The sequence below is a fragment of the Gobius niger genome (assembly GCF_951799975.1).
Source record: "Gobius niger genome assembly, chromosome: 8".
In the NCBI taxonomy this organism is placed as follows: domain Eukaryota; kingdom Metazoa; phylum Chordata; class Actinopteri; order Gobiiformes; family Gobiidae; genus Gobius; species Gobius niger.
The window spans coordinates 21,025,974-21,038,077 of NC_136859.1; the positions used below are offsets into that span (position 1 = coordinate 21,025,974).

A 12,104-nucleotide genomic window follows, 5' to 3' on the forward strand; every position below is an offset into this window, starting at 1 on the left:
TATGTTCCATTCTTTAGATACTGAAAAAAGTAATATGTTTTTGTCACTCGTTACTTTTGTGATACGTTACCCCAACACTGCTGGTAGACCCCTCAAACAAAAAAAAGTTACACTCAGCCTGGTTTCACATATTTGTTTTTTTGCAGTACACACTACGGAATAAGTGAATGTAGCAACAGGAAAGGCATTAAATGTAAAAATATATGTCACAAATGAATAGAATATGGTTAAATCTCATAATAAAAAAAAAAAGATAAATGAGAGATATTTTAATTTCATAAACACTCGCTTTTAATCCTGAGAGTGTTGTGTTGACGGGCCTCACCTTGGCGGTCCCCCGCTGAGCGCGGCCACTGGGGAGGGCACCTATGACGGCCGTGCCTGTCACAAGCTGTTTTCACGACGCTGAAGAATGATTGGTTTCATGGTGGGGATGGTGCTCTCTGACAGCGCGCGGGGGGAGAGTCTGCCACACCTGGGAGAAGAAGCAGTGGCAGGATGTGAAATGTCTCTGAACAAGGTCATTCTGAGGGTCATGGTGAGACCTGTCACCCAATCTCCAGCATCACTGAGGGATCGCCTTGTGCTACATACAGAGAATATTTTGTCTCTGGATTGACCCTTTGTTTAAGATGACAGTGTGCGCTCTTTGTCTGGCTCTGGGTCGGTCAACAGGCATGGGATACTTATTGTGATTTGGAAAAAAAAAATATAATTTCATTGTAAACTTAAGAATCAATAAGCATCGTGTGAAGTTCATTTATTTTGCTTACTTACTAACTTTTCAGATGTTTTCACAACTATGTATGCTGGAACTGACACAAGGTGGACTACAATGACAACCTGCGTTCTGATTTTTACACAATTTAAGTCATAATGGAGTGATTTGTATTAAGCTTTCACTCAACATTTATGAGAGCTTGACCGGCCCAAGCGACTGTACACTGACTTGACCCCTTGCTGGATATTGTTTTTAATGCAAGATCAATTTCAACAGAGATTTTCACTGGATACAGACGCTCATCAGTAAAGTGGTGCAAACGATCACCGCATTTCCAAGTCTGAGTCATGTCTAGCCCAGATGGAAAAGCACAACCGGTATCATTGATGTCAAGAAGAGAGTGAATGTGTATAAGAACGCTAAAGGTTGGACACAACAATAATAACAGATGACACTCTCAGCATCTTTTCGCTACATGGGTATAAAATATCTCTGAGAGGAACAGGTAATCTCACTGACAGTCCCACTCCTCCCGCTCGTGTCAATTTTAATGATTGATCACTCTCAGCACTGCGCTAACAGGCAAGAGAGATGGAGAGGGAAAATGCATCAGGACAGATGGGGGGGTTGGGGAGGGGGGGTTGGACGATCACACAAGGTCAGAATGATGTCCAGTCTTTTGTTTTCAGTGGTGAGATCAGCGGCCTGTGCAGCCACTAGGGGACAAGCAGCGCAAGTGGCAGCCTGGCAGGAACAGATGTTCTTACACAATGAACATGCACTTATAGTTGGCTGTGTGTGCTCACTGAAGGAGGTGGAGTCTCCCTTTTCAGGACCTCGTCATACACAGGGAAGAGTCACGACTTCTTCACCTGAGGGCTTATCTCTGTGATAAAATGTTGCTGAGGCAATCATTACCCTGTTATTTTCATCCTGCAAAAGACAGATTAATAACAGATGGCCAACTATTTATAGAGTTAAAACACAGCTGCATACAGCCTTCTTGGCATGTGTGCTGTGATTTGGGATAAGACAAGCCCGCAGTTTATAAGGAAACTGTTGATGAATTATATTATGTCCCATATACAGTGGGGCAAAAAAGTGTTTGGCCAAAATCCAATAGGAAGCCTATGGGGAACTGACCAAATACTTTTTTGCCTCTCTGTAATAGACCCTTTTAGGGCTTTCAGATTGCATTTTTTCCCCCTCTCATTTGGTCATTTCTATGGCTGACATGTTCATATTAAGCCTGTCATGTACAGTCGCATGTACATGCATTTCTTTTGCATTGTGTGATTCTAACTGAAGACATTTAACTATCAATGAACACACAGAATTATAGGAAACAAAACAGGGTGAAATAACTCAACATTATGTTTTATATTTAAATTCTTCAAAATTGCTCTTTATTCTCAATGAGTCATGAGGCAGTCACCTGAAATGCTTTTCAACAGTCCTGAGAAGTGAAAAGAAGCTCAATGATGAAAGGTGGAAAGCAAAGCAGAAGGCGGCTGGCTATCTTTAAGAATTTATGTGTTTTTTTGTTCAAAACAAAATTCAACATGTGTTCATTCATGAATAAATTCTCATTTCTCACTAAATGTGTTCTATAATTTATAATCTATATAATGTAAATAGTCTTGAAATTAAAGAAAAACCCAAAACTTTTATTTTCAGTCACACCTATGGCATATCTTTTATGGTATGAAATGGAAAAATGCTAAAATCATAACATAATTCAGCACCTTGTACTTTTTCTATCCAATCCCAGGGTATTTATCTGAATGAGCTACAGTAAAACTTGGTGAAAAGACAAATTATTTGGATTTTTTGCAAAGCAGCCGCAAACCTAAGTAAGATTTTGAAATATGCTTCAGTTTGCCAGAGTGTGATAGAAGAGTGATATAAATCCATACAAACTATTCACTCTATTCACCATGACTTATGCCTGCCCTTCTAGTACAAAGGACTGGAGAAGTCCAGATAAAATCATTACTACATGAATACAAAGTTTAGGCCGTGCAGAGAAACGGTGCTGTGTTGACTAGTTGGTGCATTGGTGGAACATGGGACATTTTACACAAATTAATTTACTGAGCATCAGATTTTAGCAGCGAACATTATTCTTCGTTGTTCTCCATTTAATGAACGGACTTCGTGCTCTACCGGAAGTGTCAATACAATGGAAGTGCCAAACTGTTTAAAAAGTCTACTAAAACCTTATTATCAGCAATGTCATACAACACCACGGTGTCAGGTACCCAGAGCAGTGTTGGACAAGTTACTTAAAAATGTTAATATATTCTATAGTGATTACAGCTCTACAAATGTAATATGTTTGCATTCCATACTAAACTGAATATAGTCATAAATGCCACCGAGTGCAGTCAGAGATTTCGTTTTCCATTACTATCCTCACTCTCTTGTGTTTTGTTTTGAGGACATTATCTGCACACAACTGCAAATTTTATACGCCAGTGTCAACTTGATTTGGCATGCTGCATTTTATTTGGGGGGAGTCTGGCATTTTTTCATTCATATAGCCTATTTAAATGCTCTTGAAATGTAATATATGGCCGTATTTTGTGTAAGTAATATGTTATATTCCTTAGTTACTGAAAAAGTTATGTATTTTTGTAACTTGTTACTTTTGTAATGTGACCCTCACTGACAGAGAGGGCGTGTTAGCGCCCCCTACAAGAAGAATAACTGTGCAATTGCAATATAATAGGCTATTGCGTTCCAAAATCCAAAAACTAAGACCACTGAAAACAACAACATATAGGCTAGCAATAATACCATATTCTAAGACTGAGGGAGACAAAGAGCACAATGGTGCCCCTTTGCTCTGGGCAGAGCGGTCGGCAAGGGCCTAATCGCCGCTTGCAGCTATTATACATGATAATTATTGTTTTCACTCTGCTACCATTACAATGCATGGGAAAAGTCACTTTCACCATTTACTTAGGCTATTTTATAATAGGAGAATTTCGAGAGACAAATTCCCATCTAATCTTATGGTGATTGTAGCGATTGTAAATCATGCTTGAGGCTGAGGTAAAATGAAAAAAAAAAAAAAAAAAAAAATCAACAAAAGGGTCAAAGATCGCAAGAAAACAGAAACATTTTATTTTATAAATATATAGGCCTAATAGTATATTGCGCATCAAAGGAGCCTGCAGGCCTTGGCATAGTGCGTGACAGATGTGCCTGTGATATTTTGTGGCTGTATCTCTCTTATCACAATAATCCACTTATGACTGAACTGCTGTTCATGTTACAATTTGAAGATTATTAGCCACAAGAATGTGCTACCATTGTCTCCCTCTACTGGTGTATCTTACACACATAACAACACTTTTTCTACTCACTTCCTTTAAAACATTTTGCATTTCTACATCACATTTATTTTGTGCAAACACTTTTTTAGTTCATAAAATAGGCAGTGAGTCTTATTTCACTTTTAATTCACTTCAAAAAGAAAATTGCAATTGTAGCCTATGCCAGTTATTACCAGGACACAGTGTTGATGATGTTCTTGTAAGCGAACAGTAGATGTCTCCCTTGTCCGTGTAGCTGGGGCTGCTGATCGGCGATGTCTACGGTTGACGGAGTCGCCATTTTGAAAAGCAAATTGTTCACAGCACAACCGCCCTGATACTGGAACTATGCCGCGGGGCCGGCCTCGCAAACTGAGAGTTCAAAGCAACGAGGAGACAGGTAACTAGTGCCAAAATGGAATCAATAAAAAAAACATTTAATGAGCTATGCAAATATTCCCGGACAGTCTATGTAACTATCTCAGTAGTTTAGATATTATAAGTTGAATGTGGTGTATATAGTCCCCGGATATAGTATTGCGGGTGGGCTTTGCTTTGTGCGGCGAAAGAGTGATTGAGGCGGAATGATATTAATAACATTTCGGTGGCTCTTCTTATTGGCTTCCAGTGTAAATTGGTGTCCGCGGGGATAACAACTGTGCCGCTCAGCAGCGATAGTTACTGTACGCTTTTCCCGATTAACCCTGTGCTTTTACAAATTTATGGCTAGCATGTCCCTGCTAACTAGCTCAGTTGGCTATCGTTAGCTTTATTTGCTAACTTGCTAAAATGCGGCTTATTGTTTTGGTTCTGCAGAGGACAGCGCGTGCCCAGTTTCTCAGTGAGCTCTATTCACTTGCATGGGTCATTTGGGAAAGGTGATTCCTTGCACAAAAGTTGCTCTTAAATAAGCCGGAAAGAAAGTTTAGTCGTCAAATATACTAAGGTGATTTTTCATTTACCATTAATAAATTAGCAGAATTTCCCCATTATGCAAAGCGAAAAGCCTGAAAGGTAAAAGTATATAAACTCCCAAGTGACACCTGAAAAAAAGACAGAATGAAAAAAACAATAATTGTAATAGTTGGTTCCCAGACTTCCTACAGCCTTACAACTTATCCAAACCATCTATCCGAGATCAGCCTATTCTAAAAGACTCGTTTTTACACTAAATTAAATCTTTCATGGTAGATCTATTTATTATCTGTAAAATGTATATTTTCAATGAAATTCCTGACCATTTAAAACAAAATCAGAAGGATTTTTACAAACTAGGAATTTGCTTTGGTGCAATGGTGGAACATAAACTAGCAATAATGATAAATAATAAAACATGCAATAAAAACAAATCAAAAGTAATCAACCAGTGTATCACTAAAACCTGCGTGTGTGTATTTCGATCATTTCTGATCCAAAAATACACTACAGGCTGACTTATTTAAATTACAAAGTTATGTTTGGCTTTTGAAATCGTGCTATTTTGAATTCAACACTCCTCTCACCCCAGTTTGAGTCTTACACATAAGATTAGACTTTGTTAATCTCACAGTGGAGTTCACTACACACCCAATTCACAGATATGCCAATTCTTGAGTTTCAAAAATATGGGTCATGATTGAAGTATAAATGGTTAATTTATGTAGGGACACACAGTACTTATGTCAAGCCCACTTGGGCCATGACAGCCCACTTGACCTACATTGATCTAATTGAATATCCTCTTCTCAGATGCAGGTCATAATAAAGGTGAGAGCCTCAGCGATGGAGAACTCAAAGACAAGAAATGTACAACATGTACCCAGACCTTTTCCACAGAGAGCCAGCTGCAGAAGCATCTCCGCGAGCACGAGAGTGATAAGGCGAGTCCCCTGTCAAACACACGTGTAACAGAGCTTACATCATATATAACATTTGTTGTTTTTGATGAGGTTTTTATATTTTTTATTTCTATGAACAAAATTGATTGAACAAACATAATTTTTTTTTTTTACTTACGGATTAGAAAATATTGTTACAGTCTAGGTGTTGCCTTTTAATTTTAAGCTACAAAGACTGTCATGTGTTGTCAACCATACAGATAAACCAGGAGGGTCCGGTCATTTTACTTGCAAACAAGTCCATGCCTTTTACTGGCACTGGTTAGTTTTGTAATTCCAGCAGTAAGATTTATGGAAACGTCTAAAATAAATCCATAATAATAATACAAAACTTTGACGGAAATCAGTTCTGTTGCAAATAGTATACAAAAAGCATTCATTAACCGTTTTAGGACAATTGTTTGTATGTGTCACAAACAAATATTAGTGTCTTTTAGTCTTGTTTTTCTTTGGTTACAATACTGAACAGTCCACCAGTTGCATCTTCAATCAATATCATTAATCTGTAATAAATTAGTACTCTCACTTTGAGCCAGCTCATAAGTCGAGAAACAAACAAATGACTCTGTGTAGAGCACTAGTCATGAGAAGTGTGATGTACAGATGACATTTAAACAGAAAATAACCTCCTGACCTCCACATTTTTGTGTGCAGCGGGAGATGCTCCTTCAACATTAGCATTATATTCAGGCACTGTGAGCTACGCTAAATATCGGTGTGTTCATTTGTGCAATATTTACAGCCACAGTGTTATTCATTTTGCTTTGAGTTTCGCCACATTTGTTTTTCAGGGGCTTAATGTTGTAAGATAGCACTACCAAACTCAATATCCTGCAGCTTTAAATATTTTTTTCACTTCAGGTCACCAAACCTGTCTAAAGTGTTTTTGTTGTGTGTTGTTCCATCAGTGCTGGAGTATTGTTTTATATTGCCTCTGTAACACAATTTTAGGCATTGTTTTACTAAGCCCAGAAATGTTCTTTGCCAGTGTATACAATGTACTGCACCTGTTGAATTATTATGTTATTATTATGTTACAAAGGTGGGAGACATTAAGCGTTTTAATCAGGTCTGCAAAGCAATTAAGCCTGACCAACACCTTAGATCTGTCCTTAGACTAACCACCTCTAGACTGACAAAAAAACGTTAATGCATTGGGGGGGAAAAATAGGTACCAACTTCACTGTTCTCAGACATGTTTTTTGATGAAGTTTTGATCTATTACTGTCTTTTTGTGAATTGTATTCGTTTGCCAGCCCCCAAAATATTTGGTCACATTTCATTAACAAACTCAACTTTTATTTGTAATGCAAGTCAAGGCACTGGGTTTTATTTAAAATCCATGTATAAAGAATACATGGGTGGTACTTCAAATCAGGTCTTTCAGGTACAGGAGTGTTTAAACATGGATTTATTAGCATTTAGTGAATGATTACTGCTCTCATAATTTGTTGATTAATCGTGAGTTAAAGCATTAACTCTGACAGCCTTAAAACAAAGTTATCAGAGTTGTGTCTAATATCTCCATTCTTTTTTTTCATTTTGCAGCCTTATCGATGTGACGAGTGCCCACAGAGCTTCAATATGGAGTTCAATCTTACCCTTCACAAGTCGACGCACAGCACATCTGACTTCTCCTGCCCCATTTGCCATAAGAAATTTTCCCGTATTGCCAGCCTCAAATCTCACTTAATGTTACATGAAAAGGAGGAGGTTAGTTCATTGTTTAGATGATCAATACAAGCACGGCAAGCTTCTGTTCGTGCGGTGCTCAATTTCTTTCCTTTGTAGAACTTGATGTGTGCAGAGTGTGGGGATGAGTTTATTCTGCAGAGCCAGCTCTCCCTGCACCTGGAGGAACACCGCAAGGAGCTGTCAGGTGTAAAGGTCTTCACCTGCAAGACGTGTGGCCACGAGTTAAAGACGTCAGCGCTTCTCAAGGAGCACATGAAGACTCATGTCAAGATGAGGTCAGGCTGAGGGTCGCATTCAGATAACCTTTGAAATTTCACTTATTAATATCAGAAAAATGATGGAGGGGCTCGAATTTTGAAACATTATGAACAACAATGACACCAGATAACCTTATATGTGCTTTGTGTGATTTTGTTATGTCGTATAAAGTTTATCTATGTATCTATTTCTTCAGACCGCTTTCCTCATCTTCCAGAAACTACAAGAAAAATATTGATCGCAGCAGCTTCACAAACAGCTGTCTCCACTGTGGGAAAACCTTCAAAAAGCCCAGCCAACTGGTCAGACACATAAGAATACACACAGGTAGACGTGCATAAAAATTGATTCACTAAAGTCTTTGTGCATTCTGGTTTGTGCATATCATTTGAAAGCAGGCGCCCTAATTGCCTATACAAGCAGCGCCTTTTTTACTGCATGTTTGAAGTGCACTTGAATATCAACAAACTGTTTCAGCTTTCATATATATTGTTGCCCTTTGACGTCAGCTCATGTGGCGTATGTGACTGGATGAGTCATAGTGGATAGACTACTGTGAATCTATAATTGCCTCAAAGTATTTAGCTTTAACATGATCATCACAAATTATATATATCATCATATATATTCTTAATTTCTTGCTGTAATTATACTTAGCATAGCATAGCATATTTACCATTCTACCTACAAGCTCCTTGCCAGCTTAAGCTTTAAGGAGGCAGGTAAAAAGAAAAAAAAACATCAATCATCAGTTTTTCCCAGATTTATGCACACGTAATGCTTTACCTTTTAATATTGTTGTCAGCAGAAAATAGGAGGAATTTTGACGGTAAAAATTGTATTTGGCAAGGGACAGGCCAAAGTCGTGGCTTTTGACTAATGGGAGCCTGTTGTTTATCAGGTGAACGTCCCTTCAAATGCACACACTGTGGCAAAGCCTTCAACCAGAAGGTGGTGCTGCAGACCCACATGGTGAAACACACGGGAGAGAAGCCACACCTGTGCATATTCTGCCCGGCATCCTTCTCCCAAAAGGGAAACCTGCACTCCCATGTACAAAGAGTTCACTCCGAGGTAAGACGCTGAGGATAGCACTCACATTCACAGTGAATTTAAATTAATCTGATTTTAGCTTTAAAAATCTCAAACCGGGGAAGTGTTGCATATGTATTCCAGTTATGCCTGGAACGCATCGCTTAATACATTTTTAAAACTTAGTTGTTTTATATAAATTCAAAATACTTGTGTGATTACACTTTAATACACGTGTGTCATTTAAGTGCTTTTTTTGGAACTTGTATGTGAGCCCCTGCACTCCGTGTGCTTTAACCTTTTTTCCAGCATCTTGTATTTTACCCAATGCCATTTTCAAAGGAGGTGTTTTTGTGCTGTTTTGCTCACCCCCTCTCTCTCACCCACTAAATTGCCAGCTCAGTGCTCATTATGTTTATTGTGGCGGGACACCTTGCCATGTTGTTTGTGCATTGACAAAGGAATGACACAGAATCCTTGCTCTTTACTGCTCATTTGGTTCTTCTCCCTTTGTAAGCACTTCACAGCAGGCCCGTTTATGAGTGGGCCCCTGGTTTATTCATCATTGGTTTCATCTCAATAGGCTTTAGTGGAGGCTGCGGTTGGTTGTTGAGAGTGAGTATTTTAGTTATAGGCCAAAATGTCCGGGCCGACTACTATAATATTGGCAATAGCCACAATAGTGTAGGTGTAGATGAGCCTCTGGAACATGTTCATGGCTGTTTCTTTTATGGTCACAAAGATAAATGGATACATGGAAGGGTTGTTGCGCCGTGAAGGACATTTTATGTAAAACCTGTTCTTGGTAATATGCACACTAATAGAGATGTTTTCTTCATTACTGCGTCAATGTAAAATGAAACTGTAACATGTCTTTCTGTGCTCTGCATTAAAGTGGAAGAAGCGGAGGATCTTTCTGAATTGATACTAGGCTGTTAGCAAAATAGGTCGATTAATAAACATGTTTACCTCCTGCTGACAGCTCTGAATCACTTAATCAACTGCTTTCAACCCTAGTCTCTTCTGACATTCAGATGGTTTACTACAGTTCAGTTGCAACTTATTTTCCTGTCAAAAACATCTATAAATAGTTAGTCTTTCAAGTTTGTTATTATCTTAGTTTTAGTTTGGAGTTGTATTTAAACAGTTTTGCTTATAGTTGATATGACAATGTGACTTTATGGAGATGTATATTGCACAAGCATAGCATAAATTAAAGGCCGTATACCTGTTTTTCCTCTTTTTTACTTTGCAAACAATGAAAGAGGAAGCCACTAAATTAGTTGTGTCCAATCTCATTTCAAACTTTCCTAACATATATGGGGACTGGCTCATAGGCATGTTCCACAACTTTCAGGTTCACTTTTAGGAGTCCATTTGACAGAAATGCTGGAGAACTAGCCTGCAAGCCCATGAAATGTGTACAAATGCAATATAATTGGATTGTTAAAGGAATAGTTCACCGTTTTTCCATACTGTGATATGTTCTTACCTGAGCTTAGACGAGTTGATACGTACCTGTGTAGTCTGGAAGTCTACACAGGAAGAGCTTGGTCGCTTCTAACGTCTCTCCGTTTGGAGCTATAGGAATATACTGGGAGAGGCCAAACGCTAGCAACATCTTTGGTCTTTTTGTGTGACTGAGCGCACGCACAAAGACCAGACAGTTACGCATCAACTCATCTAAGTTCAGGTAAGAACATATCTCAGTATGGAAAAACTGTGGCCTGTTCCTTTAAATATTCATTTTGCTGGGTTTTTCCAACAAATGTCTGAGTTGACAATGTACTAAAGGAGGACAAAAGAAATGTTCTTCCGCTTTAAAGGTCGACTTCTTTCTATTGAGTACCAAATATTAAAAGCTTGTAGTTACATACTGTTCGTGGTAATACAAGATGTTCTGTTTTTGAGAGTCATCAGGCACTGATTGACAGTACATCTGTGTATGCCTTGCTAAAAGCCCATGACGCAACCACATGATTGAATTAGTTGTAGAAAAACCAAGCAGACGGTCAATTTGAATAATGTATCTAATTTTCACGAGTGTACTTCAGCGTTCATGTAGCAGATACAGTTTGTTCCTATGACTGACAGTCTGGATGAATAAATATGATCAGGACTTACCTGCGGTTGGTTTCATGTGGAGGGTCATGTCAGCGACCAGGGAAATAGACTGATATAAGATGATTAAATATGTGTTTTGTCTGCTTAACTCATTCTTTCATATGTTTAGTTTAGTTTAGTTTAGTTTAGTTTAGTTTAGTTTAACAGTTTATTTCACAGGGACCATGTGCAAAATACATTCATCTTAACGAAAAAATGCTTTGTACCAGATTTAGCTAATGATAATTTCCATCTCAGTCCTCGGGCAGGTGCACAACATTAAAACGCACATTACAAATAGCTGTCAGTAGCATTAGTCCCATTATAAACATTAGCTTAACAATAAGAATTTAAAATTCATCAGATGGTGTCCTGAAACAAACTATCACAGCATAAAATCAAGAGAGAATGTTTAGGTCTACAGACCACTTCAGACTGTCTGGCAGTTTATTCCATTGTTTAAATTGTTTTATATGAAAAGGCTGTCTGTGCAAAGTCAGAGGATCTTTTCAGGATGGCACTGTTTCTGTGAGCATTTTCTGTGAGCATTGAGTCAATGCACCATAATGACTGGGCTCATGCCTTCCCAACAGAGGGATATGATTCTGATTACTTATATCATACATGGAACAGATGGGTCATGCAGTGTCAATAGGGCAGAATGTCATCCCTTTTCTATCTGCACGGTCTTTCATTTCTTGTGAATACATTTTCTTATTATCTGGATTATTTGATTATTAAGTTCAAATAATAACTTCTGGTACAAGACGTTGAGCATGAGGGCAAGACTTACCAGTCCAAACAACTGATAACAGGATCATAAATCAATGTTTCATTCCCTAAATTCAGTTTTAGCCGGTGTGTTTTCTGGTGGATTTCAACAGTAGGAGGCTCTCAAGTGTAAACGAGCGTTCAAAGTCAGAGTAGGTTTGAAAAGCAGGGGATGTTCATGGCACAGTATTGATTTTCTGCAAGGAAGGAGGTGTGACCCTCAAGTTGGCAACTACTGTTGCAACAAATATGTTGAACTTAAAACTTTCAGAGGTTACATTGAAAAGTGACTCTACAGAAAGGGAATGTTTCAAGCATGAAGTTATC

At 38.4% G+C, this 12,104-nt stretch overlaps 1 protein-coding gene across 1 annotated transcript in view; it reads left to right on the plus strand.

Annotated features, from left to right (window-relative positions):
- Positions 1-4,355: 4,355 nt before the first annotated feature.
- Positions 4,356-12,104, plus strand: part of znf236 (zinc finger protein 236) — a 30,589-nt gene continuing 22,840 nt past the window's right edge. The window contains exons 1-6 of the mRNA XM_079561147.1: positions 4,356-4,441; positions 5,770-5,900; positions 7,467-7,631; positions 7,710-7,888; positions 8,068-8,198; positions 8,773-8,945. Coding sequence (XP_079417273.1) covers positions 4,390-4,441; positions 5,770-5,900; positions 7,467-7,631; positions 7,710-7,888; positions 8,068-8,198; positions 8,773-8,945 — 831 coding nt within the window. The 5' untranslated portion in view covers positions 4,356-4,389. The remainder of the gene's footprint in view (positions 4,442-5,769; positions 5,901-7,466; positions 7,632-7,709; positions 7,889-8,067; positions 8,199-8,772; positions 8,946-12,104) is intronic.